This window comes from Alternaria rosae (assembly GCF_020736505.1).
Source record: "Alternaria rosae strain MPI-PUGE-AT-0040 chromosome Unknown BKA58scaffold_4, whole genome shotgun sequence".
NCBI classification, from domain to species: domain Eukaryota; kingdom Fungi; phylum Ascomycota; class Dothideomycetes; order Pleosporales; family Pleosporaceae; genus Alternaria; species Alternaria rosae.
Genome location: NW_025763573.1, coordinates 1229520 through 1253679, shown reverse-complemented (window position 1 = coordinate 1253679; position 24160 = coordinate 1229520). Strand labels below are relative to the sequence as shown.

Below are 24160 nucleotides of genomic sequence, written 5' to 3'. Positions count from 1 at the left end.
GTTACAGCCTGATATACATACAATCGCATCTGACATGATGAGTGAATGTTATCTTTACAGGCTCCCCAATGAGGTACGCTCTTCTGTCGCTTCAGTATCGCGTCTAAGTTGCTCACTACTGCAGTTACTTCTCCATCTTCTCACACTCATACCGACACCAGAACTCCTACAGTTGACCACGATATCGCACCGTATATACACACTCATCCTACGTATCCTCCATAATCGACTTACTGCAGCTGCCGAGCTGCATTCGCACTCGGTGCTTCTCGAATGTTTTCACCCCTCTGCGAAGCTCACCGAGCCACCGTACTTTTGTACATATCGATGCACCGATGGCTTGAAGAAATATAATGATTACAATTCTAGTACGGAAGAGGTTGGTAGACTAGCTGAATACAACAACATGTACTCGCGCTTCAAGCCCCACAGGCGCGATTTAGAAGCGGGTGGCAGAAGAGTGAAGCGCCGACCTGGAGACGTACCTGGCAGTCGCACGTTTCCGGGGGCAGTGCAGGAGAGATACGAAGGTGAAGCTGTCAGACAGACACTGGGACTGGAGGCGCACGAGCTGTTCACGCAGCTGGTTGCGCAGACGAACCTCGTAAAGATTGGCTCTCACAACCTCTTCACCAACTTTGTTGACATTGAGGAGGGTGTGCTCCGAGTGTGGAGAGAGTGGCTGCGTGACATTGCGGCGAAGGGCCCGACAGCGAATACAGAGGTACCAAATGAGATTGTTGAGGAAGTAAGCAAGGGCAAGGAGATCGTACGAGAGGTGGAAGAAGAGAAAGCGGACTTGGATGACCCACGTATCCTATGGGTCAGTCCAAGGAAGGATAGCGGTATACGTTTCAATGTTAGGGAACGGAAACTTCGGAGGGACGCCCCAATCCTTATGAGCACAGACGAGGATATGCCAGTTACTTACGAAATTGAGTACGACGGTAGGTTAATGCATCGTCCCTGGTGTTGTAGTAATTGCTGATGTCTGGTAGAGCTCCTCATAAGAACGTCGCATCTCCTTTTAATGCTCGAAAGGTCCATGTTGCAGGAGGACAATTCATCTGGCAAGGCAGTTGTCTTCGGATCTTTCGGATAATTCATACAGTTCCAACAAATGCACACCCTATTTCAGAAAGAGTCATGGTCTGGTCAAGTGGGCAGCCTAGATGCTCGGTTCTTAGAGTGGAGTCACCCCTCCTTGGCGCAATCGGTCAAGCACAACGCACCAGGGCATCAACGCATCCTCTCCCGCACAACAGCAAGGGATATACGCTGTCCCTAGCCAGGAGACAACGTAGAAATCTTGCATAACCAATGTCCAAGTTGCGGCTGGAAGCTGTTTTCGGGGATTCGGCAAAAGAAAAAAAGTAGAAAAAAGAACTTGGCAAATAGGGATCCACGGGTCTAAAAGACCCTATCTCTCGCTAAAAAATGACCTCGAGGTGATTTGAACACCTAACCTTCAGGAAGCTCCAGGGAAACTGGAATCTGACGCGCTACCATTGCGCCACGAAGCCTGATTGGATGGAAGAAATTGGTCCAAGCACTTATGATATACTCAGCGTTCCTGTCCTATACAGGAACTTCGTGAGATGGTGTGCTAATTGCAAAGGCATCGTACTAGTTTTAAGTCGAGTTATCGAGCCTGATCCGCTTTCAAAAAGGCCACGTCTTCAATTTCAACGATCTCTACACGCTAATCCTACAACGCTCCTAGTATCACGCAACGGCTTTCTACCCCACTATTCCCTAGCCCATATGCATCTTAAAAATCTAGATCTAGATAGTGCTCTCCATCAAATTGGATTCAGTCTGATCGCAATTACTAAAGAACCGCAACAGTAAATACGTGGAATGAGATGATTTTCATGACCACGAAGAGGGATTCTCCATATGAAAGGTATTATCGATAAGATCATCGTCATCTCGCGACAAACACATCCTTCATCTCGGGACGCTCTCTCCATAGATTGACAAGCGGCAAGAACAGGTTCTTCTGCACTTCTTTTCCTTCCTGCTCAGCTTTCGCCTGTTCTCCAGCCCATTGCCACATTTGGCTCCAAGGAACCCAACTCCACGCGGCACATTTGTGCGGTTCCATCGGCTGTCAAAATCATCAGTACTGCATTTCCTACCCCCTTCAACTCAAGCACGAAGAGGGGCTTACCATAGGTGTCTCATTTTCACCGATAATGCTGCAAGTAACAAAAATGGTCACATAGTGCTTTCCCTCTCCGAAAACATCGTTGGTAGCAGTCAGAAACTTGATGTTGCCCACCTCAAGCCCAGTCTCCTCTAAGACCTCTCTTGCAGCTGTTTCAGCGAACGACTCGCCATACTCGAGATGGCCCCCGGGACACTGGAGAGTTCCCGCGCCGTGCGAGCCTGCGCGCTCGCCCATGACGATATTGCCCGCGTTGTCGTGGATGATGACGCCGACGCCAATCTTGGGACGTTGTGCTTCTGTCATATTGGAAGAAGTCGATGGGTTTCTCTGTTTCGTAGGCAGCTGGGGAGTTCAGCCGCAGTAGTCGTGACCTGCTATGCTGACCGAGGCCGCAGGCATGACTCTTCCTGATACATGGTGGCTACTCTGTGCGCTAGCGCCTAACACAGTCTAGTCGCCCCAAAGCACCGCAGGGCTGCTATCTCTATTTCCATCTGCATCGTGCTCAGCACACTAGGACGTCGCGAATGAGTCAAGCTGATGGGAAAGGGTTACTACGCTTCGAAGGCGGAGTCGGCATTTGCGGAAGGTGTAAATCAGGCCTCCAGCTCCACCATCTGCAAAGTTCGCCCTATTCGGAACACGACGGAAGCTTGGCACGTCAGCGTTGACTTCATCGTTAGGATGTGTTGACAAATGTATATTCGGGATTTAGTGAAAAAATAAGTTCTATCTTCGCAAGGTCTCTATTCTCTTGTTGTTCTCTCTTCCTCTCTGCGGGTAATTGCTACCATCAATCGCTCTTTTCGACAACTTCTCCAGCATCACAACACACCCAATCTTGCCGCCAGCGACACTATCCAGAACACGTTTCCATCAACATGCCATTCGAAATAGCCCGAGAGTGGTCGTCGTATCATCTGATACCCCAATCAGTCGATGTCGCCCTGAATCCACCTGAATCCTACTTCTTCATAACCGACTTCCTGATCATAGCCTGCGGCATACTCTACACGCTCTGCTATATTTTCTACACCATCCGAACCTACTCGGACCGCTACCTAGCTGGGACTGTACAGTTTCTTTCCGCGACTATGGCGTATGAGATTTACTACGCGTATATCTGCACCAGCACGACTTTCCAGAGAGCTTGCTTCTTTGTGTGGTTCTTGTTCGATATTACATTCGTCACTGTCGCGCTCAAGTATGCATACAAGCCTGAGGAGAGAATGAGGACGATTGTGAAGTTGTTGTGGCAGGTGCCTGCTTGGATGGCCTTTTTGTGGTGGGTTGGGACGGTGTGGCCGGATGAGAGGGAGCAGAAGACAGCGTTTTTCACGGGGTTGTATCTGGAGTTGCCGATTGGCTGGGGACAGATTTTGTATTTGGTTCAGCGACAGGACACCAAAGGGCAGAGTCTGGAGGTTTGGTACGTTGGTCTCGTTCTAGTTCGCACCATGGCAGGTCGCATACCAGGACCCATATGCTGACAAGTCTAGGCTTACGAGATACCTTGGGTGCATTACGGCGTTTCTGGTGTTCATATGGAGATATGTCAACGTACCGCAAAACTGGTCTTATGTCGGAAACTGGTGGAGTATTGGTGGCATGATCGTCACGCTGCTGCCAGAGACAGTGTATCCGTTCTTCTACGTTTGGGCGCACCGGAAAGAGAGAGAGAATGCGAACAGAAAGAATGCTTGATGCTGAAGAGACGGAACCTGTCGATAAAAGAGGGAATTGCGAAGATGCAACTGTACGGGAATCCGTTTATCAGCCTTGTCCAAATGTGCCGTGCCACATGGTTGTCTCCGCCCACCCCATATTTGTGCATACCAGACAAGGTCTCTAGTATCGTTGCCCGCATCTATGGATCGTATTGTCCTGTTGCATCAGCTGATGACAGGCGCACAACAACCCGGAAATTCGGCATTCTCAATCAGGCTGTGGACTGATGCTGTGACAGTGCGCGAAACCCAAGACGGCCGATCGGCTCACAAGAATTTGAAGCCACGCGTACAGTCATTACGGCAGGTATGCGAAGACGACCACAAGTCTTTGTCAAGACAATTGAAAGTAGCGATGGCGCGAGCTGGGAGGTTCTTTTCCATGAGTGCAGCAACAATTGGAAGTCGGTAAACCAGTGCGCGGCGCGATGCGGCAATCTATTGCTGAAATCGAGATCATCGGCAGGCATGCTGGTAGGATTGGACAAGCTTCCCAGCCACGCGATCTAGGCCGGACATGGCGTCTTTGGATGGATCGTAGCCACAGCACTGTGCGCCTGCGTGTGTGTGCCCGCAGCCATGACGCTTATTATCTGGTTCGCACTAGCCGCATTGCCGATCTTCAGCCACACGATTGGTCTCGCTCGCTCCGTCCCAAAAGCGAGTTCCCTAGCCTGCCCAAACTTCTGTTTACTGCGTCGTCCTCTTCTTTCCCCTCATCGTCGCAGTCTTCGTCTGCCGACAGTAGCTGCCATCAATCGACACAATGGCGCAACACGGTGAAGCTGCCGATTACTACACTGGCGCCGCTCCACCCCAGCAACCACAGGGCGCATACTACCAGGGCCAGCCATATGGACAACAACCTCCCCAGTATGGCCAGAACTATGCGTCGCCGCCTCAGGGACCGCCGCCGATGCAGCAGCAGAACGGCTACCAGCAAGATGGCTATGGCGACAACAAACAAAGCTTCGAACAGGCGTTCAAACTCGACAAGCCCAAGTACAACGATTGGTGGGCGGGACTGCTCTTCATCGCTGTTTTCCTCGGTTATGTAGCAGTCAGTGTGATCTCAATTCGGGGATATTGTAAGTATTCGGCACAAAATGCGCGTGGACCGTATACTGACGCTCGATACAGCGCGAACCAATAGCGGAGGCATCTACGGCGGCGACACCAACAATTTTGCTCTCAACTCGAACACCATTATCCTCTTCGCGTTCGTTCTCGGTTTAGCCACCGTCTTCAGCTATGCATACATGTGGGCTGCGCGCAAGTTCACCAAGCAGTTCATCTGGATCACCGGCATACTCAACATCATCTTCGGTTTTGTTACGGCAATCTACATGTTGTCCAGGAGATACTGGTCTGGAGGCATTGTTTTCCTGCTGTTCAGCGTCTTCTACGTTTTCTGCTTCATCAGCTGGATTCCCAGGATCCCGTTCAGCGTCCTTATGCTGCAGACTGCCATCGACGTGTCGAAGAAGTACGGACATACCTACATCGTATCGCTGGTCGGAGGACTGCTCGCAGCTGCACTGGGCGCATGGTACTCCGTCACGCTGGTCTCCATCTACGTTCAGTATACACCCAATGGTGCCAATTCGAACTGCAGAAACGGTGTCGGTGATTGCGGAAACGGCAAAGTGATTGGCTTGCTGGTTTTCGTTACCTTCGCCATGTACTGGATCTCCGAATGGCTGAAGAACACAATCCACACTACCATCTCTGGCGTATACGGCTCCTGGTATTTCAACCCGAACTCCATGCCAAAGGGCGCGACCCGCGGTGCTTTCAAGCGGTCCGTGACCTACAGCTTCGGCAGTATCAGTCTTGGAAGTTTGCTTGTAGCCATCATCCAGACTCTTCGTCAGCTCTGCTCGGCCGCTCAGCGCAATGCTGCCGGTGATGGCAACATAGTGGGGGCGGTTCTGTTTTGCGTCCTGGGCTGTCTGATTGGCATCCTCAACTGGGCTGTGGAGTTCTTGAACAGATACGCATTCAGCTACATCGCGCTTTACGGAAAGAGCTACGTCGCTGCTGCGAAGGATACCTGGAAGTAAGTTCTTCTGTCGCTTCATACCCGGTAACATCAAGACTGACTCTTGTAGGATGATCAAGGATCGCGGCATCGATGCGCTTGTCAACGAGTGCTTAATCGGCCCTGTGCTTTCCATGGGAGCTACCTTCATCGCATATGCCTGCGCGCTTCTGGCCTACCTTTACCTCATCTTCACCTCGCCCGCATACAATTCAGACGGCGCCTACACTCCGGTTGTAGTAGCCTTCTCTTTCCTGATTGGTCTCCAGATCTGTAAGTCGTCCAGGAATATTCGCAACGCTCATACTAACTCCTTTCAGGCAACATCTTCACCACGCCATTGAGCAGTGGAATCGATACTATCTTTGTTGCGATGGCCTGGGACCCTGAGGTTCTTATGCGCGAGCACCCAGACCTCTACCACCGCATGATAGCCGTCTACCCGCACGTGCAACAGGCGATTCATGCGTAGACTGGGGCTGCGGACACCTTTTAAACATTTCGTCGGACTATTTGGAAATTGCATAAAATCTTTATAATCACGAGATACCCACTTCAAATCGATCGCGATTCCTTTGCGACACAATTTTCTGCCCATGGCGGGGCGCCCTGACAGCAATGCAGATGGATGGGCTTGGCGCAGACTAAAAACGGGAGACCGAACCGGCGTCTCCACAAGGCCACTGTCGGCGCTACGACTTATGACGTCTACAGCCCCATTCACATCGTGGAATGCGCGATCCAGGCAAAGCATAATGTTGGGCGTTGTAAGCTATGGAGCGGCTTCCACGGCCGGGAAAGCTCCGCCTCGTGAGGCTATCACAAGTAAGATGTTGGGCATCACCCACGAGTGAGATATTAATATATTCTTTTCAACTTCATGTTGGTGGGTTGCCTGCCATATTGCAAGCGACACGTCAAACACCCACGTCTTTGGTATTGCTTTTGCACTGTCTCGCAGTTCGTGCCTACCTCCATTCGCTCCTAGCGGCCAATCGGGTGTCCATAATCAACGTCACCGCCTTGCGGGGTCTATCCTAAGCCACCTCACTCATCGCGCTGGGCGCCCCCAACATAAACACCACCTGTTCCCCCTCTCTCACCACAGCCTACTGCACCTCCACATTCACCTGCACACCGCCCGCTAGAGAACCTTCTGGCCAGGTAAGTTTCTCCCAATTGCATACGTAACCTGTAAATCCCTCCGGTTCCCTACTACTTATACCCCACCAACGCGCCTTCCTGCTCCACCACCAACACAACAAACACTTCTCTTCCCTGCCACCCTTCAACTCTCTACAACTCACTTCAAACTCAACACTCCCAAGTAACACCCCTCTAGTTTAATACACATCACCTCCACTACACACATCATGCCCTACGAGAAGAAGGCAGTCCACTTCGGTGGTGGTAACATCGGCCGTGGCTTCGTCGCCGAGTTCCTCCACAACTCTGGCTACGAGGTCGTGTTCGTCGATGTCATGGACAGCATCATCGAGTCCCTCCAAAAGACCTCCACCTACACCGTCACCGAGATTGGTGATGACGGCGAGCGCAAGTTCACCATTGACCACTACCGCGCTATCAACTCCAAGCATGAGATGGACAAGGTCGTCGAGGAGATCGCCACCGCCGACGTCGTCACCTGCGCTGTCGGTCCCAATATTCTCAAGTTCGTCGCTGAGCCCGTTGCCAAGGCCATCGAGGCCCGGAAGCTCGACTACCCCATCGCCGTCATCGCCTGCGAGAACGCCATCAACGCTACAACTACATGGAGGGGTTTCATTGAGGGCAAACTGAGCGAGGAGACCAAGAAGAACATCGACAGCAAGGCTCGCTTCGCCAACTCGGCCATTGACCGTATCGTCCCCCAGCAGCCCCCCGACGCTGGCCTCGACGTCGTCATTGAGAAGTTCCACGAGTGGTGTGTCGAGCAGAAGCCTTTCGAGAACGGCGGCAAGAAGCCGGATGTCAAGGGCATTCACTACGTCGACGACCTCGAGCCCTACATTGAGCGCAAGCTCTTCACCGTCAACACGTCCCACGCCACTGCCGCCTACTACGGACACCAGAACAAGGTCCAATACATCCACGAAGTTCTTCAGGATAAGAAGCTCCACGACACTGTCCGTGACGCTGTCAAGGAGACTGCCCACCTGATCGTCACCAAGCACGGCGTCAAGACATCAGAACAAGACGAGTACGTCGAGGAGATTATCAAGCGTATCTCCAACCCTGTCCTCAAGGACAACGTCGAGCGTGTCGGCCGTGCTCCTCTCCGAAAGCTCTCTCGCAAGGAGCGATTCATTGGCCCCGCCGCTCAGCTGGCTGAGAAGGGTGAGAAGGTTGATGCTCTCCTCGGCGCTGTCGAGCAGGCCTATCGCTTCCAGAACGTCGAGGGTGACGAAGAGTCCGCTGAGCTTGCCAAGATCCTCAAGGAGAACTCCGCTGAGGATGTAGTCACCAAAGTCAATGGCATCGAGAAGGGAGAGCCCCTCTTCGACCGCCTTGTCGCCATTGTCAAGAAGGTTCAGGAGAGTAGCTGAATAGCCGTTGGTAGACTCTGAGTAGTAGTAGTCGCTGCGGCCTGATGGAAGTGGAGTAGTTAGGCACTTAAGAACCTACCGTGGTTTATTTACAGCGAGGAGGATGGACAGCACCCTGAGCGACGGCTTCATGTGGCGAAACTTTTGTGACATCGACCGGAATCAATGTCCTATGTAATGACAACGAGACATGAATCATGAATATACCCTTTCAGTTACTTCTTTTCTCTAGGCAGCTTTCAGTTTCATGCGTCTTTGCTCTTCCAACCCCCACATCAGCCTCGTCGAGGTTTTCTTATTGCCTTCAAAGATGCTGTGAGTAACCCATACTTTTGTGCCCCAACGTCGTATTATACATGTCTCGGGGCTACATAAGCGACACCATGCTGAAATTATCGAAAATCAGCCTTGGGAAGCCCTGTCTGTTCCACTCTGCGACAATCGGCCTCCCTCCTTTCATTCAAAAATTAGAGTATCTTCAGCGTCTCCTTCTTCACGGGGTCAGCTTTCGCCTCGGGCCTTGAGAAGATCGAACCAATGACTAACTACATTGGGCCGGTGAATGTGATTCGCGTTACCACGTCCTGCAGCTACTCAAGATGTACTGGGCAACAATATCGCACATGGAAAGAATCGCTTTATCTAGGATTTTCGGAACTCGGGCTACACGCGAACAACCGATAACTACATGTAGGATTGTTGCGTAATATCGCCCCCTTCGGAAACGTCCAGGAACGGGCGCGGGTATGACGGACAGGGATGTCAGGGGCGGCGTTTGCGACATTCACCTCGCAAGGCAAAGGTTTCCCACGAACCTCGAGAAATTGCAAGGCCTTCCGGGCGAAGTGATTGTTGTTGCGACTTACAATTGTGGGTACTTTTGCGGTGCGTGTTTCGAATGTATTTCCCTTACTGCGCGACTATTTCAAGAACCTCATCGCTAAAGTAGCTTTTCACGTCCTCTTCGCTCGATTCTTCTTGATTTTCTCAGTACAAGAGCTTCTCTTCTTTATTCAACTTCTGTTTTTCAAGACAATTGCATTATACCAACAGCCTTTCGGCTGCAGCAACAATGTTACCAACCTCTATCCTCACAGCTAGCAGCTTCATCGCTGTTGCCTCCGCATTCCCGCTTTACTCTCATGTCGGAGCATCTACTACTTTAGCCTCGCGAGCTGCTTACATCACGTTTGGTGGTGACGGATCAATCGCTGCTGGATGGCCAAAGCAGAGCGAATGGAAGTCTTTTGAGGACGCCTGGTATGTTTCCGTCAGAACAAGAGTATGTTATTTACTCACACATTAGTAGGGCATCCAACCAAGAAATCATCAAGGGCTCTTGCGAACACAACGGCTGGGGCGACAACAACAGCGACGCCGAAACTCAGGCCATCAAGGATAGCATTGAATCAGAGTCAGAAGCCTCTGGCGTTCCCAAAGAGCTCATCCTCGCCGTTATGATGCAAGAGTCCAAGGGCTGCGTTCGTGCTCCCACTACCCAATCCGACGCACACAACCGTAAGTGTCTCTGTACGAACCACGTGAGAGACATACACTGATATCGTACACCAGCGGGTCTTATGCAGGGTGCCGGTACTGCCTCCTGCGATCCTCTCACCCAAGACGCCATCTCACCCTGCCCCGCCAACGTAATTCATGACATGATCCACGAAGGTACTGCTGGAGAAGGTCTGAGGTCAAGTCTGAAGAAGTCACTGGACGCATTCAGCACCACCCCGGACGACAGCAAGTACTACAAAGCCGCGCGTCTCTACAACTCCGGTGATCAGGTCACAGATCCAAACCTGGGCCAAGGCTCTACCGCATGCTATGCTTCCGATATCGCGAACCGTCTCATCGAACCTTTCTCAGAGAGTAACTGCGACAACAACGCTGTGGCTACCCTGACCAAGACCGAGGGCCGCGAGACTAACAATAACGACAATGACGATCAGCAAATTGATCTTGAACAACACCAGACCGACAATGAACAGCCAGCGCCCAAGGAAAATGGAGACACTCAAAGCGGTGACAGTGGTATCCTCGACGCTACCATCACCGGCGCTGTGGACGGCTGCACCAAATACTATACACCATCGGGAGGCAGCAACTGCGAGGCCGCGCCAATTACTTTGGCCATGTTGCGTCAACTCAACTCAAAGTTGGGCGAAGATTGCTCTAACCTTTGGGCCGGGTACGGTTACTGCATCGCTACTTGAGCGTAATGGCCGCCCAGCTAAAGCGTGGAAATCCAAGGAAAACATTCCTATTCAACATCGGGCTTCTCAATGCTGCTTTCTTCTTTTCTACACAATCGCTTTTATAACGCGTTTTTTTGTTCCTGTAAGATTAGAGTTCTGAGCATGTGAGACAATCAAAATACTTTATGCTTAATAAGACCACTGTCGCGTAGCTGGGGCAACTGCATTATTTACGCTACATGACGATGTACCCGACTACTGTTGCGGCGATGGAGTCGCTCTACTGTCCAGATACAATCAATTGAGTAATGTCATCAATCTCCTTAACCGTCGGCGTCAGGTTCTCAAACCCATCTTTGGTAACGAGGACATTGTCTGCAAGACGTTAGCATATCCTCTGCATCTTTCCTCATCTCAGCCTACCTTCAATTCTCACACCTCCCACACTCCAGTACTTGTCCAGCACACTCTCATCAATGTACTTCTTCTTCTCCTCGTCCTTGAGATACGGCTCAATGATGAACTTGCAGAAGTAGATACCAGGCTCAACGGTAATGACGCTGCGTTCGGGCAGAGTTCCCCTCTTCCTTAGGTACCTGAACATGACGTCCTTGTCCGCGTAGTTGGGGTCGCCGCCAGAGTCGTGGGTATCCATTCCCAAGTAGTGACCTAGGCCGTGAGGGAAGAAAGCTACGCTGATCCTCTTGTTGAAAAGCTCCTCCGCATCCCCTTTCAAAATACCGAGTTCCAAGAGTCCCTTGATAGCGATCTTATGGGCGAGCTCGTGTACGTGGTCCCATACGACACCAGCTTTGAGCGCGTTGGTGCACTGATGTTGCATGTCTAGAACAATCTTGTAGATAGCAAGGGATTCAGTGGTGAATTTGCCTTTAACGGGGAACGTGCGTGTGATGTCGGAAGCGTAGCAGTCGACCTCGCATCCTGCGTCTAACAATAAAAGGTTCTGATCTGAGATGGGAGCAGCATTGTTGACATAGTGCAGCGTCGCGGCGTGTTCACCGGCAGCAACGATAGAATGGTAGGCTTGGTTCTTCGCGTTGCGCTCTACACACGCCTTGAGAAAAACAGCCTCAAGCTCGCATTCGTTCTGCGCTTTCGACGCAGCCTTCATGACGGCCTCGTGAGCTGCTGTTGAGATGACATTTGCCTTGCGAATGAGAGCAATTTCGTAGTCTGTCTTTGTGACGCGGCAGTACTCGATGGCGATTTTCAGCTGCTTGAACTCCTTCTCTTTGTAGGAAATGAAGGTGATGTGGTCGGATACCTGCTCCGGAATAGCGTAAACGGTTGATTGCGCGGATTCGGATTGGCTCGCCAGGTGAGAGTTGACGTCTTTGGTAGTCAGACATTCGTCAATGTCGTACTTGGCCTTGGCCTCTTCTGGGCTCATAGGCAGACCAGACCAGATGACCTCGTCCGGCTCTACAGGAGGGATGAAGAGGGTGAGTTTCTCGGTAGCAATCTCGTATACGAGATACGAATCTGGCAGCTCGCAGCCGCTGAGATAGAAGAAGTACCGTCGCTGACTAGATGGAAATGATCAGCGCATGCTTACCCCGACCCAAATAATGCCTACCGGAATGGTGCCTCGCCATCGTTGTCCTGGCAAGTATATTAGTCCGTACTGCGACCAGCATCATCATGAATGCATACCTCGTTCAACTTCTGTTTCTGCGCTTCCAGATAAATAGTTCCGTTCTTGTCTCCACCCTTTTCGATGATCCACTCTGCAACCTTCTTCGCATGTGCCTTGGCCGGGTATTTGCCCTTTAGCACCTCTTCGTAGTTTTCGGCAATCGCCATCTTGTGCACGTTGGTCCAGCTTCCGCTCTCTGCAGATAAGGTGTAAAAGCAAGGTGTTGCAGTCGCTGAGTGTGTTGGTGGTGATGACGACAGACGTGGACGTAGAGTGTGTCGAAGTGAACGACTGATTTGAGGTAGCAGGGCACGCATGGGGAGCTTGGAGGAGCTTTGCTGTTTGTTAGGCGCGCTGATAGCTACAGGTCGCGAAGGTGGGGTGGTGGGGTGAGCTTGCATCTGACGGGTAGCCGCGGTCTACGAGTCGCGATCATAACAGGAAGGTGCAACTCTTCTGAATGCGATCATCAATTGCACGCCGCGAATCTTTGTTGGATGTACAGATATGCATGTCGCTTCGCTAATTTTCGTAGTAGTACATAATCATGTCTAAATCCTTAACCCACAACAAGTCGTCTGACGCCGCAAAACACGCTCGATCCCCAAACGCCGGTCCATCATGCCGTTGTCAATCCATGCGTTAGATCAATGATGCCACCAAAATCGCAATTGTCCATGCTGCAGCCGAGCTAGCAAATGCGGTATATGGCTCCGAAATACCGACCCGAAGTTCTTGGCACGAGAGGTGGGTGTTTATGCTTTGTCGTACGATGGAGCACAGTCGCTTTGTTTCGTCCCATGTGTTCGTTGTCGAATCGGTAATGGAAGTGATAGAGGGAAATCTAGTCCTGCCAGCGCCTCAGGAATTTGGCCATGTCATCGGTGGCGTGAGGAGCTGCGGCAACCTGAAAAGATGTCAGTAAAGCTTCCAGATAGTACTAAAACACCAGCGCATCTCTATACACCCCAAACCACGTACCGTGTTCTCCATGCTTTTGACAGAGAAGGTTTGACTCTGCGTAAGCGTAGTCAATTGGCTCGGGATCGGCAGCCTCGTCTTTGCAATCTTGACGCTGCTTGTAGGGTACAAGGGCTTTGTGTTCTTGGCGGTAACCTTTGTGGGCGGTACAGGCTGCATGGGCGCATAACGCGTCAAGCCCGTCTGCATTGCGTAGTCCACCTTGTATACGTCGTCATCAACCGGATCGGCGTCAGCAGGATTCGTCCCATCGGTCGTCGTGTCTACGGTCGGTGGCCCGGTTGTGGTGTCAATGTCTTTGACGGCGGCTTTGACAGCGTCGCTCAGAACGTTCTTGCCTGTCATGCCACTGAAGGAGAAGCGATCGGAGTAGGTGAGGAGCTGACCGCCAGTCTTTCCAACTGCGATCATCTTGATGAAGCTGTGGCGATCAGATTAGCCAGCTGCTGAGCTGAATTTCAGGTGAGAGCTCACTAGGCATTGACGTCTTTCAAATCTTCAGACTGAGTTGTTTCAATCCTACCCGAGGCTGTGTTGCCCGCTGTGAACGCGCCGCTTGTTGTGATGACGCCCACTGGGAACTGTTTCCCCTCATTAGCATCTTTTCATTGCGCCTGTGCCGATGCCACTACTTGCAACCTACCTGCTCAGTGCCATCATTGCCTCCCACAATTACCTGCAACTCATACGTTGTCAGGTCTGTTAGCTTCGGTCCTGTGCCACCTTCTTCCCATTTTACTGTGACGGCTCCGCCAGCCGCAATCTTGTCGCCCGCTTTCGGTGATGTGAATTTGACCCCGGCATCGACGAGCGGAGAAAGGGCAGCGACGACGGCGGCAAAGGGAAGTAATATCCGCGTCATGGTGAGGGATTGTGAGGGCAACGATTGACGGGCAGGCAGCGGTGTGACCTGGAAGCGAGCGTCGAGCGCTGTAGGATGGTAGAATGAGGGGCACGATACACGAATTGTATGCGTATCTTGAATGCGATATAGGTAGACGTCGAGTAAAGGCAGGTGGAGGCGGGTGTTGGGCGGTGGCTGTTAGTGTCGGGTGAAGGATGCAGTCTGGAATCACTCAAGCAACATGCGGCGCGCCAGGGGCACGATCGTCGTTGCCGCGCACGCTAAACTGTGATTGGCAAGGATGGTCGTCTCATTGCGACGCCTCAACACCATGGAAAAAGAACGTACATGATCCAAGTCAACAATCTACCAATTGCAGTGATTGCCATTGTTTCCATGGATACTTAACAACGCTATCATCAGCTATCTCGGCCTGCGCATGACTTGCTCGGCTCGCATCTCCTCCACTTGGAGCCGGTACCTGAATCTACATTATCGGGTCTCCACATTCCACCGCCAAAAGTGGGTTTCGATGCAGCCTGTGTTTGCACGTCGAATTTTTTGAGATTCTCTCCAGTACACCTCTTGGTGTCTATAGTACAGACGCTTCCTTGGCCGTCATGCCCGTGTTTTGCTACTCAAACGCCATTGCCATGCTAGATGGGGATATCCTAAAATTCCAAAGAAAAGGAGATGCTTGCCCTTGTGTCGTTCCAATTCAAACAGCCTGCGCATTCCGTACTTTTGGGTTGCTCATCTTCAGGCTGAAGGATGTTGGTAATCTACAGGTCATGGTTGCAGCCTGTCCCGCCTTTTGCAGTTGGAGTGTCAGCTCCTTGAGCTTCTCTGGTGTGAAGATTTGTACGTCAAACGACAACAGGAATTCTACGCATAGCTCTAGTCGGCTGAGTGCCGCCTCGTCGACACCTCCCACAGCAGCAAAGCGTTTTTGTGGCCATCTGTGATCTTCCAATGCCTTCATCGCCACGAGGGCGCACGCTAAGATGAGCCGATGCATTGTCCGGTATGTGAGGGGAACGCTCCTATCGATAACGCATAATCGCAACATGTACGACCCAGCAGCTAGCCAGACAGCCGTAGACAACGGGCAGAATCTCTGGATGCGGTTCATGTACTCCTCGACGCCAACTTTGGGAACAGTCTTGGAGAAAAACTTGCGAGCCATGTTGGCTCGTTGCACGGACTCGGGCTGCGCTCCGGCGCCAATGTCGTGTATAGTGACGGGCTCATCGTGACCCGCTTCCGGTGGAGCTAGTTCGGTCGGTTGGTGATTCTCTTTTTCGGCGGGGATAGGCGTCGCTGGTCTGGACGCTGTCCGTCGGTGGGAGCGTATGAGGTGGTTTTCCCGTCCGCCAGGCGTCCCGGGCCGCGAAAGTGGTGGTGTTGCGGGCACATCGCCAGCTGCATTGGCAATGGCAATTATTGAGCGTGCGATCAACTTCATGGCGGTTTCCCGTGACATGGTCAAAACATCGAGATCGTCGTCATTGGCAGGCGGTGATGGTGCGTCTTGCAGGCTGAGGTTGTTGAAGTCTGGTAGTACGCCTGCGTCGCCTGCCGGGTTGGGTGCTGAGGGGGGATTCATTGTGGTTTGGTTTTGAATGACCGGTGCAAGCACGAGTCGCCTCGGATGCACGGTCTTGTATGGAGGGGCCGAGTGACAGACTTGGATCATTTGGACGTGTGGATATGTTGCCGATGTCTACCGATATATTGTGCAGACGGAAAGCGTGTCGAGGGATAGTCGGAGAGATTGATGTGCGACAATGTGTGTGCTTTGTCTGCCATGAATCAACAAAACTCCAGTGTAGTATAGGATGTTAGCTTACACTTGGATGTGACGATCAGCGCGGCTAGCGTGTCGACCAGGATGGGGGTTCGTATTGGCGGTTGGCGGTTGGCGGTTGGCGATGGGTATGAGTGGGAGTGTGGTTGTGTAGCAGGAGTACAGCAGGCGGGCGTTCAGGAGATGATGAAGACGGGTAGTGCTGGTAGACGGAATTATTGAAGACACGATAATCGATAGCCTCGGGGCGTGGCGTTGGTCTGTAGGGTCAAGTGACGCTAGAAGGATTGCGTCCTGACTTGATCAAGCTGGCTGGAACTGTAATGCAAGCGCCGTCCCGAAGCTCGCTGCCGTCTTGTACAAACGGTGGCCATGGGCAGTAGCGTAGAGTGGCTGGAAGTACGCTGCAAGGCGCGGTGAGGCCCGCCGAATGCGCTGGCGGGTCACGATGTAGAGGTACGTGGAGCGCTGGAGAGCGTGCGACTCACGATGCGAGGCCCGGGAGCGGGTCTCGTGAGAGCAGAAAAAGGCTAGATTGCTGGCCCACCGGGCCGTGCTGTACAGGCAGAAGACGCGCAGCTATGTCCAAGCAGCCTGTCTCTCTACATACGACGAGAGGGAGCAGGAGCGACGGTGGATCCAGGCAGGCGTGATTGGCGGTTAATTGGTTGTTAAGTAAGAAGCAGCGGGATGAGCGCATGCATGGGCTGGAGCAGTTCCGGAGAGGGTTCCGTATGAGGTGCTGCAGATGGGAGAGATATTGGCCAGGCGACTGCGGGGCAGATGCGAGGCGCTGCAGGGTCTGTCCAGCCTGGGAAGAAGCGCAGAAGCCCTCAAGACACGCGGGAGCGGCCTATTCGACTGTCATGTGAGAGCCTTTGCCGAGATGAACAGGACGCTCGGAGAAATCAACTTCAGAAGTGTCTGGCCAGACTCGGGTCCACCGTCATGGCAGCTGGACCGCGGCTGCTTGTATATACCCACCTCCCTTTTGTGTTTTGCCTCGACCACTTTGGGTCCTCACTTCTGCCATCGTGACCATGTCTCACGGTTCTTGGGGTACAGAACATCCGCCCCCAATGCGTGTCTAGCGCGAGCCTGCTTGCATGATGGTTGTGGGCAATGGTAGCACGCAGCTGCACACCCTCCTGACCGAGTGTACATCAAGCAGCACTACGCATGCATCGCGGGCCCGGGTCGCCATGTCACAAACTCTACGATCGCACAGCTTGCAGCCAATCGACCCACCGCAAATCGTAGACTCACACACGGCGATGCACCTCCACGTGTTCGCGCAGACCAGGCCGGCCCTCGTACCCTCGGGTGGCGTCTTCGACTCGTCGATAGCCGGTCCGCAATCTCGCGACCCGGTGGGTGACAGATGTCAGAGGACTATTGTCCGCAGTCATCGCCAATGGTTCGCGGATCGACGACATGCTATAAACTACCGGGCTATGGGAGCATGGAGCTTTGGAAGGCCCCGATTCAGGCTTCCGTGAGCGTTAGCGTGAATACCACCTTAGTCCTTTGGTCCGCTCACAGTCGACGCCTTGAACGACGGCGTTGCTAGTCCCATCTACCTTCTCACTACCTGTCCAACAGCATTGAAGACTACGTATTTCCACGTCCACGATCACGATCACAATCACAACCACCCTTTTCTTGCATCTTTTCTCACCCTTTGCTAATCGCTCAAGTACTACCCAGGTATACCTCCACATCACGAAGCGACATATACCCCTCTTTCGACTGTCCTTGGCACCCTACACATCCAAGTAGCAATAACGACTCTACACTCCCGCAAAGGTCGCTGTGCATGCAAGACCGTCGTCCCAACAAAACTTGTAGGTCGATAGCGCAGTATCATGTTCGCGCCATGCGACCCCCGTCCCTGCAGCAAGCTACCCGTCAACGTCACCATGCATCTCTCGGCTTCATCTCCAGCAAGGGTCAATGCAAGTAATTGCATCTCATGACAGCGACCATAGGCAAGTCTCCAGCAGATCGTTCGCCATGTCTCGGAAGATGTAAGATATAATCTGCAAGTGACCCTGGGGAAGATTCAGAGATGGCCGCACCTCAGACAAGGAAGACACTAAACAAGCCTGCAGCCTACATCAACATAGAAACGTGCAAAGTAGACGACCTAACGTCAATGTAGGCTCTAGGGTAGTCAGTTTTGTCCTTGAATAAGGTGTACGTCCATGTCTGAAGCTCCCCTAGGGTCACTTGCAGATCGTATCTTACGTCTTCTATGTTAATGTAGGCTGTAGACCTCTTTGGTTTTTTCTCTACATGAGGTGCGTATAACCATGTATTCTACAAGATCCACGAGTTCACGGTAGTTTTGCCCACTAAATTTATACTTCGCCGTTGTCTGTTATCTCTGATCTGTGTTGTGCGAAGTATACTCCGCTCGTAGCAACGAAACTAGGGAGCTTACTCAGATCTCGATGTCTAGCATATACGAGGTCTGGGAGACGCACCACTATGTCGTGACGGAAGGAGCTCCACGTTCCATTCGCTGGTCTCAACAACATACTGTTTCTCACATAGCGCCGTCGAGGCGTTGCACCAATTGCTCATCAAATGTTCAAGTCGAAAGCTTGTCATCTGCCTTGTAGAGGCTTCGATTTCCGGAGATACCTGAATCGGCTACTGTACACGGTACTACTATCGAGAACTTACGGTCCCAGCCAGCGCTACTTCCAACCCCTACGCCAAACAGGATTTTTGACATTATAGGATATCAGTTTGCTGCTGATTCTCGACGGTATATGTGACTAAGATCATGGGCGTGTATGTTACAAAAGGAATCTGTGTAAGTAGGAGAAACAGCTTGCAGATCCGAATGCAGGATCTCGCTGAAGCCACGCAGGACACGCAGCTGGCGTTCGAGGTGATTTGCAAAGAGACTCGGAAGCACTCTCGGGTAGGTATGCGAGAAGGCAGGCGCGTGTAGTGCTTCAAGTAGGTTGTAGGTAGTTTTTAATGGGGTCATGCGGTGGTGAGATGGCTACATGGGCTTCTGTGGGATTGATCTGCAGCTGTAAGAAAGCTTGAGTACCTCCTGGGTCCGGTAAGATGCTTGATTCCGTTGTGAAAGAGGTTGATGTAGCCGTGGTCTAGGACGGCGAGGCAAATCCAGCACGATGCAACATCGACTATCGCATCTACACCTGACTCACTCTAGCCCTCTTTCTCGTGCTTCCAGGAACCACAGTCGGTCCACTTCGGCTTGGTCCATCATCACCACCACCACCACCACGCTTCTTCTCCTGTTGGTCCAAGACGAGCTGCAGCACATCATACGAGAATTGCGGAAATTCCAGACACATGGCCTTGAACTCTGGCTCTGCGTCGTGGCGCAGGCTGTAGCTGCGTGTGGCCCAGAAAGCAACGACAGGCTTGCGGATCGTGGCATCTTCTGGGTTGGACTCCTTGTATACGTAGCGTGCGTAAGCAAGCTCGCCCTTTGCGGTCGACGCTGTACGGTGGATCTTGGAATGTGCGAGCGATTTCAATTCGGGAAGCTGGAGACGGTCGGCAAGCGTGTAAATACGTGCGTGGACAAGTAGACCCAAGCCCTCGTTATCGGTAGAAGGCTGTCGCGGATCTTTTTCGAGGGGCGCATCGCGTGCGGCTGACGTCTTCTTGGGGAAGTATTCGCCTGTGTAGAGGTATTCGACGACTGAGCCCATGGCATCGACATCGCAATCTGTGTAAACAATTTGACGAGGCTGGAGACTGTCAGTGAGCGCATGTTCACTCGCTGAGGGCGTGATAGCGTACCCCTCCTGGCGCAAACTTCTCGACCTGTTTGGCGAACTCTGGTGACTTGACGAGAACTGCCTCGTGTGCTGAGTATGTGGTGCGGTTGTCTCCTGAGCCAACGATGACTTCGACGATCGGACTCTTCATGAGACTGGTCGCATGTTAGCCGCGCGTCCATGTTGCATGTCGCTAACTTTCCAGATCCAGGAAAGATATGATAGTAGCCCATAGAGCTGAGACTGGTGTTGCGCGCCTCGTCTTCAGCTCTTCAGAGCTGGCAAACTTCATGCGCGCGATGGTCGCGCCTCGTCTCAAGCGAGCCATCTATTCAATTCAGCGAACCAGAATATGTACATGACCATCACTTACTCGGCGAAGAGAACCAGCTTGGGTGCTTCAGGCTCAATCTCCGGCAAGAGAGTTGTCTCCTCCTCTCCGCCAGCTCCAGCGTCACCCGCACCCTCCATCTCAATGTCGTCGATCGGTGTGCCCTCAATTGGGGTTTGCTGCTCGAGATCCGCCATGGCGACTAGGTTCCTGTGTTTGCAAGAACGAGCGACGGTGTGCGAGAGCGAATGAAGCTATCTGAAGCTCAAGAGTAGCTGTCCCGAAGTGGCATGTCGGCGCACGACAAGTAGTATGGGTTGCGAAAAGCCGACAGAGTGAATGTGTGATAGCGTCCCACACGGATCGCGTCTGGTGATGGGTGGACTGACTTACACAGTGCTGAGGGGATATTGGAGATGACGGCTGGCACACGCCTGGAGCTCGGACGCGTCGCGAATGCTGGGGGAGCTTTCACTTGCGCTAACGCAGGAACAGGCCTTGGCGTGTTCTAGCTTGCGTTCACAGGTACGGTTGACTCGGACTGCGGTCGACGGTCAGCATCCGGCCATAGTAACAACTAATGAACAAATTGAACGATAATGTTTGAGTATGAATTCAGAATATTTACATATAAACTCGCCGCGAGTCTAATAACCACGTGCGATACGTTTACTGCTTGGACCAACGCCGCCTGTAATGCAATATCCTGTAAATGCGACGAAGTGTAAGCGACCGTGGTAGTTAACCAAAACCAAAAGCCGAGATCAAGCTGCCAAAACTATAACCGACCACCCTTCTCATGGAAGCGGTCACCGGTTGTGGGAACGGGTTTATCCGCCCGGATAACGTAAAGCAGGAGATCTTCGAGCGGGATGAAGACGTAGAAGACCTTGTTGCAAAGGAAAGAGAAGAAGACGAAGCAGGTAGCCACCAAGGCGTCCATGAAGTAATGGTTGGCCGTAGCAACAATGACCGTCAGGATGAAAGAGGGGTATCCTATTCCAACAATCAGGTAGAAGATCTTCCAGAAGGCGTTCTTGCGCACTTCGCCCTGTTCCAAGGTGCGGCGGAAGAGACCCGAATGGTAGATCATGGTCATGCCAATGCAGAATGCGTAGCCAAAGTGCATCGAAGGCATCGCTGCGAGTTGGTTGACAAACTTGCCACTCATCCATACACTTTGCGCGTCATCATGGCGGACGGTGTCGAGGAAGCCGTACTCGGTGGGTAGGAGTCGTGGTGGCATGCATGGGTATACAACGAAGGTCATGAAAGCGCAGAAGTTGGTAAGGGTGAGGGTTCGGCGGGCGACGGCGAAAGTGTCAAATGACGGGGCTACATAGTAGTACCAGCAGATGAAGCTTGAAAATGTCAGTGGTGATGCAAGAAGTTATGCCACAGCAAACTTACCCAACAGTTCCTGGGATGTGGATCAGCGCATAGCACTTGTTCAGCACTGTAAGCGCATCTTGGTGTCCATGCATGAACCACTGTTGTACGTCCCTCTCTCGAACCGGGAACAAGAACCTCAGGAGGCCATATTCCTCCGCTTCCAGTACTGCAATTCCGTGTTCCTGAGATACGTCCCATATCCCGCGCCCAGCGAAGAGCTTAGCCGATACGACGCCAGTCATGCGGTAGAAGGCATAGTTGATAACCCAATAGAACATCTCAATTAAGAAAGGGAAGCGCTGCAGTATGCGACTGTGTACATGGTGGCGGAAACGCGATGTGTTGGGTGTCGTAACTTTCCAGCAGAAGATGCTTCGAACTTTGGGTGCGTTGGGGTTCTTAACCGCGCTGATCTCGTCGAATTCGCTGTCGCTGTCGGACTGGAGGAGGCGGTCTGTAGACTCGTTCGGGGTGTTGTCGAGGAAGCCGGTGCGCTGTGATGACCGGCCGAAGATTTTAAAGTCGCGCTTTCGTGTTATGAACATGGCGAAGAAAAGTATGCTGGCTACCATCTGCTCGCGTGACGCTGTCAGCATGTTGTTGTGTGTAGGTAAATACTCTGGAATGGCTTCGGCTACGTACAACAGGTTCGCACCATCCTGGCAGCTTCCAGGCTGGTTTGCTGTTCCATTGGCCGTTGTCCGGCAAGGTCGAGTTCGCCATGATGTGTTGCGTGCGCCGATTCGGGATGCTCGTAGATTACGCTGCTCGAGGTGGCCCAACAGTGGTTGCAACTGTCGGCTCTATTCTATCCCCGGGTACGCGCGGAGGGTTGTCGTCGGACACAAAGTATGTTGACAACGCAGGTAAAGGAGTGACGGGAAACAAAGGAGGGGAAGGGTTCAGACCAGGTGGAGAGGAGACGAGTCCGCCTGCTTCACTCGATGCTTAGCGGGCCTATGATGGTGCTTGCTTCAAGTTCGCGAAGCCCCCGGGTTGCCGGCAAAGGAGGTCAGACGTCCTGATCAAAGCGTGCGTACAGCGTAGCAAAGTCCCACTTTTTCAACTTTAGTGGCTTGGGACCTGCGCAGCGGCGCGCAACCCGCTAGAGGCACAGGCTTCCTCCCAACTGATTGTTATTCGCCTCGCATTCACCGTTCCCATCTTCCAACTGTGTCGCGTGCCCATCCTCGTTGAGCACGCGACCATCACAAAGTAGTGCTGGCGCCACTGCACAGCAATACCACGGCAGCATCAGCGAAGTAGCCAAGCCCAGGGAGTAAGCACAAAGCATTGTGACGTCAATTGCTCATTTCGTCGGGGCGCAGTTGGCCCGTAGAGGAAAGGAAGCATCGAAGTAATTGCTCGCCTAAATGCCACCCTGTCTGGTTGGCCGTAACCGCATCTTATGACAATGCGATTCCTACAATGCCCTTGTTGCTACTGAACTCGGTGCTCTCAACACTGCCACTCTCTGCTTGGCAGCGCAGCGGATTGATGATGATAGGGCCGTTGCTATTATGAGGATGCCGTCGTAGTAATCGGATGCGGCCGATTACTCTTCCGTCCGGAAAACCACTTACAGTGCGGCCGCTCCGTACTCCGCCCCTGAGCGCGAGGAAACTTGAGCGAACATTCGGACAACGATGGGCGGCTTTGAAGCTATTGCTTGGTCTTATAAGACGGGGCCGCAATGGAAGCGGATTGCTTGGCAAGCAAAGGCGGTAAGGCGCGCGCCCATAATAAGCATCGTCTAAAAGTACCGGTGAATCCTCCCTACCCGAAGCCCCTAACTACGTTTCAGCCCTGGCGTTCTCGTACGAGACCCAAGTTATACGAGAAACACACGTCGACGTATGTTCACCGCATTTGATCCATCTGCATCTTGCAGAATCTTTCTTCTGATGCCAGGCAGCCGCGTACCGACATTCCGACCACCTTCTTCCAGAAGGAAGTCGAACACATCTTCGCAGCCGGCACCGGAATAAATCAGGCAGAGTAAAATGATCTGACGTCGATGTAGGCTTCAAGATTAACCAAGTCATAGTATATGCTATTGTAGCAACTAAGATGTTTGGTTTTTCTCACGCTGAGAGATGCTCAAGGCTGTCCAGTACTCAATACTTGCATCATCGTTTCGATTCTCTTGGTCGCTATAGCCCCATCATACGAGTCCATCCTTTACAGGAAAAAAGAACGTCCATCACTGCTTGGTGAACATCTCGACCTCGGATCATGTCGCACCCGAGACCTGGAGCGTCATGAAACCAAGAGACCTCCGACTGCAAATCCTGCAAACGCACGCTCGGAGGTGCAATGTCCAAACAGCTCCCTGGTGACTTTGACATCATGTCGGTCTCCGAACATCGTTGTGGCTTGGGTCTGAAGGTCGTGGCTGCCATGACACCCGGACACTTGCCCATTTCGGGCTGCTGAAACCTTGTCCGCATCACAATCCCAACACGCATATATGCGTCCCCGCCGATGAAGTGAGCTTCACCACTGCAATACTCCTGCAGCCTGACTTGCTACGTACTCTCCGACGGTTCCTGTCAGGCCAAGACTTTGGCGAGCGAATCCAGGCTTCGCTGCTTCTTCCTCGTCAGGCACGAGTCTGATTGGTCGATCGCAGCGTGCGCCTCATCGCGAACATGGATTTGGCCCGGTAACGTCCATGCCAAGCACTGTCA

At 52.4% G+C, this 24160-nt stretch overlaps 11 protein-coding genes and 1 non-coding gene across 12 annotated transcripts; 5 read left to right on the top strand and 7 right to left on the bottom strand.

Moving 5' to 3' along the window:
- Positions 1–37: 37 nt before the first annotated feature.
- On the top strand, positions 38–1102 carry BKA58DRAFT_313669 (F-box domain-containing protein; the record flags this gene model as incomplete). The annotated part of the gene is made up of 3 exons (XM_046167440.1): positions 38–73; positions 125–947; positions 999–1102. The coding sequence occupies 3 exons, from the start codon at positions 38–40 to the stop codon at positions 1100–1102; spliced, it is 963 nt and encodes a 320-aa protein (XP_046026183.1).
- A 336-nt stretch (positions 1103–1438) lies between these two features.
- Positions 1439–1523, bottom strand: BKA58DRAFT_t36. Its single transcript has one exon. It is a non-coding gene; the product is annotated as a tRNA-Trp (tRNA).
- A 366-nt stretch (positions 1524–1889) lies between these two features.
- Positions 1890–2937, bottom strand: BKA58DRAFT_148739 (NUDIX hydrolase domain-like protein). The gene is made up of 2 exons (XM_046164746.1): positions 2174–2937; positions 1890–2110 (listed from the first exon to the last, which is right to left on the bottom strand). The coding sequence occupies exons 1-2, from the start codon at positions 2474–2476 to the stop codon at positions 1928–1930; spliced, it is 486 nt and encodes a 161-aa protein (XP_046026182.1). The 5' UTR covers positions 2477–2937; the 3' UTR covers positions 1890–1927.
- BKA58DRAFT_148717 (uncharacterized protein) lies at positions 2766–3960 on the top strand. The gene is made up of 2 exons (XM_046164744.1): positions 2766–3602; positions 3673–3960. The coding sequence occupies exons 1-2, from the start codon at positions 3055–3057 to the stop codon at positions 3875–3877; spliced, it is 753 nt and encodes a 250-aa protein (XP_046026181.1). The 5' UTR covers positions 2766–3054; the 3' UTR covers positions 3878–3960.
- A 564-nt stretch (positions 3961–4524) lies between these two features.
- On the top strand, positions 4525–6775 carry BKA58DRAFT_148729 (plasma-membrane choline transporter-domain-containing protein). The gene is made up of 4 exons (XM_046164745.1): positions 4525–4988; positions 5041–5959; positions 6012–6214; positions 6262–6775. Exons 1-4 carry the CDS (start codon positions 4667–4669, stop codon positions 6411–6413), a joined length of 1596 nt encoding a protein of 531 aa, XP_046026180.1. The 5' UTR covers positions 4525–4666; the 3' UTR covers positions 6414–6775.
- Positions 6776–7004: 229 nt separating this feature from the next.
- BKA58DRAFT_148774 (putative mannitol 1-phosphate dehydrogenase) lies at positions 7005–8601 on the top strand. The gene has a single exon (XM_046164747.1). The coding sequence runs from the start codon at positions 7315–7317 to the stop codon at positions 8485–8487; it is 1173 nt and encodes a 390-aa protein (XP_046026179.1). The 5' UTR covers positions 7005–7314; the 3' UTR covers positions 8488–8601.
- Positions 8602–9509: 908 nt separating this feature from the next.
- Positions 9510–10706, top strand: BKA58DRAFT_468347 (uncharacterized protein; the record flags this gene model as incomplete). The annotated part of the gene is made up of 3 exons (XM_046175103.1): positions 9510–9747; positions 9797–10005; positions 10060–10706. Exons 1-3 carry the CDS (start codon positions 9560–9562, stop codon positions 10704–10706), a joined length of 1044 nt encoding a protein of 347 aa, XP_046026178.1. The 5' UTR covers positions 9510–9559.
- Positions 10707–10858: 152 nt separating this feature from the next.
- On the bottom strand, positions 10859–12793 carry BKA58DRAFT_382275 (putative Xaa-Pro aminopeptidase). The gene is made up of 4 exons (XM_046170088.1): positions 12363–12793; positions 12286–12311; positions 11112–12235; positions 10859–11063 (listed from the first exon to the last, which is right to left on the bottom strand). The coding sequence occupies exons 1-4, from the start codon at positions 12744–12746 to the stop codon at positions 10969–10971; spliced, it is 1629 nt and encodes a 542-aa protein (XP_046026177.1). The 5' UTR covers positions 12747–12793; the 3' UTR covers positions 10859–10968.
- Positions 12794–12807: 14 nt separating this feature from the next.
- Positions 12808–14533, bottom strand: BKA58DRAFT_382273 (uncharacterized protein). The gene is made up of 4 exons (XM_046170087.1): positions 13970–14533; positions 13801–13907; positions 13327–13747; positions 12808–13252 (listed from the first exon to the last, which is right to left on the bottom strand). Exons 1-4 carry the CDS (start codon positions 14186–14188, stop codon positions 13190–13192), a joined length of 810 nt encoding a protein of 269 aa, XP_046026176.1. The 5' UTR covers positions 14189–14533; the 3' UTR covers positions 12808–13189.
- Positions 14534–14750: 217 nt separating this feature from the next.
- On the bottom strand, positions 14751–16190 carry BKA58DRAFT_148657 (cyclin-domain-containing protein). The gene is made up of 2 exons (XM_046164743.1): positions 16021–16190; positions 14751–15966 (listed from the first exon to the last, which is right to left on the bottom strand). The coding sequence occupies exon 2, from the start codon at positions 15864–15866 to the stop codon at positions 14889–14891; it is 978 nt and encodes a 325-aa protein (XP_046026175.1). The 5' UTR covers positions 15867–15966; positions 16021–16190; the 3' UTR covers positions 14751–14888.
- A 2874-nt stretch (positions 16191–19064) lies between these two features.
- BKA58DRAFT_148593 (uncharacterized protein) lies at positions 19065–19998 on the bottom strand. The gene is made up of 2 exons (XM_046164742.1): positions 19770–19998; positions 19065–19717 (listed from the first exon to the last, which is right to left on the bottom strand). Exons 1-2 carry the CDS (start codon positions 19896–19898, stop codon positions 19151–19153), a joined length of 696 nt encoding a protein of 231 aa, XP_046026174.1. The 5' UTR covers positions 19899–19998; the 3' UTR covers positions 19065–19150.
- A 662-nt stretch (positions 19999–20660) lies between these two features.
- BKA58DRAFT_468342 (PAP2 superfamily-domain-containing protein) lies at positions 20661–22493 on the bottom strand. Its single transcript, XM_046175102.1, has 3 exons — positions 22113–22493; positions 21489–22042; positions 20661–21439 (listed from the first exon to the last, which is right to left on the bottom strand). The coding sequence occupies exons 1-3, from the start codon at positions 22191–22193 to the stop codon at positions 20857–20859; spliced, it is 1218 nt and encodes a 405-aa protein (XP_046026173.1). The 5' UTR covers positions 22194–22493; the 3' UTR covers positions 20661–20856.
- Positions 22494–24160: the final 1667 nt, after the last annotated feature.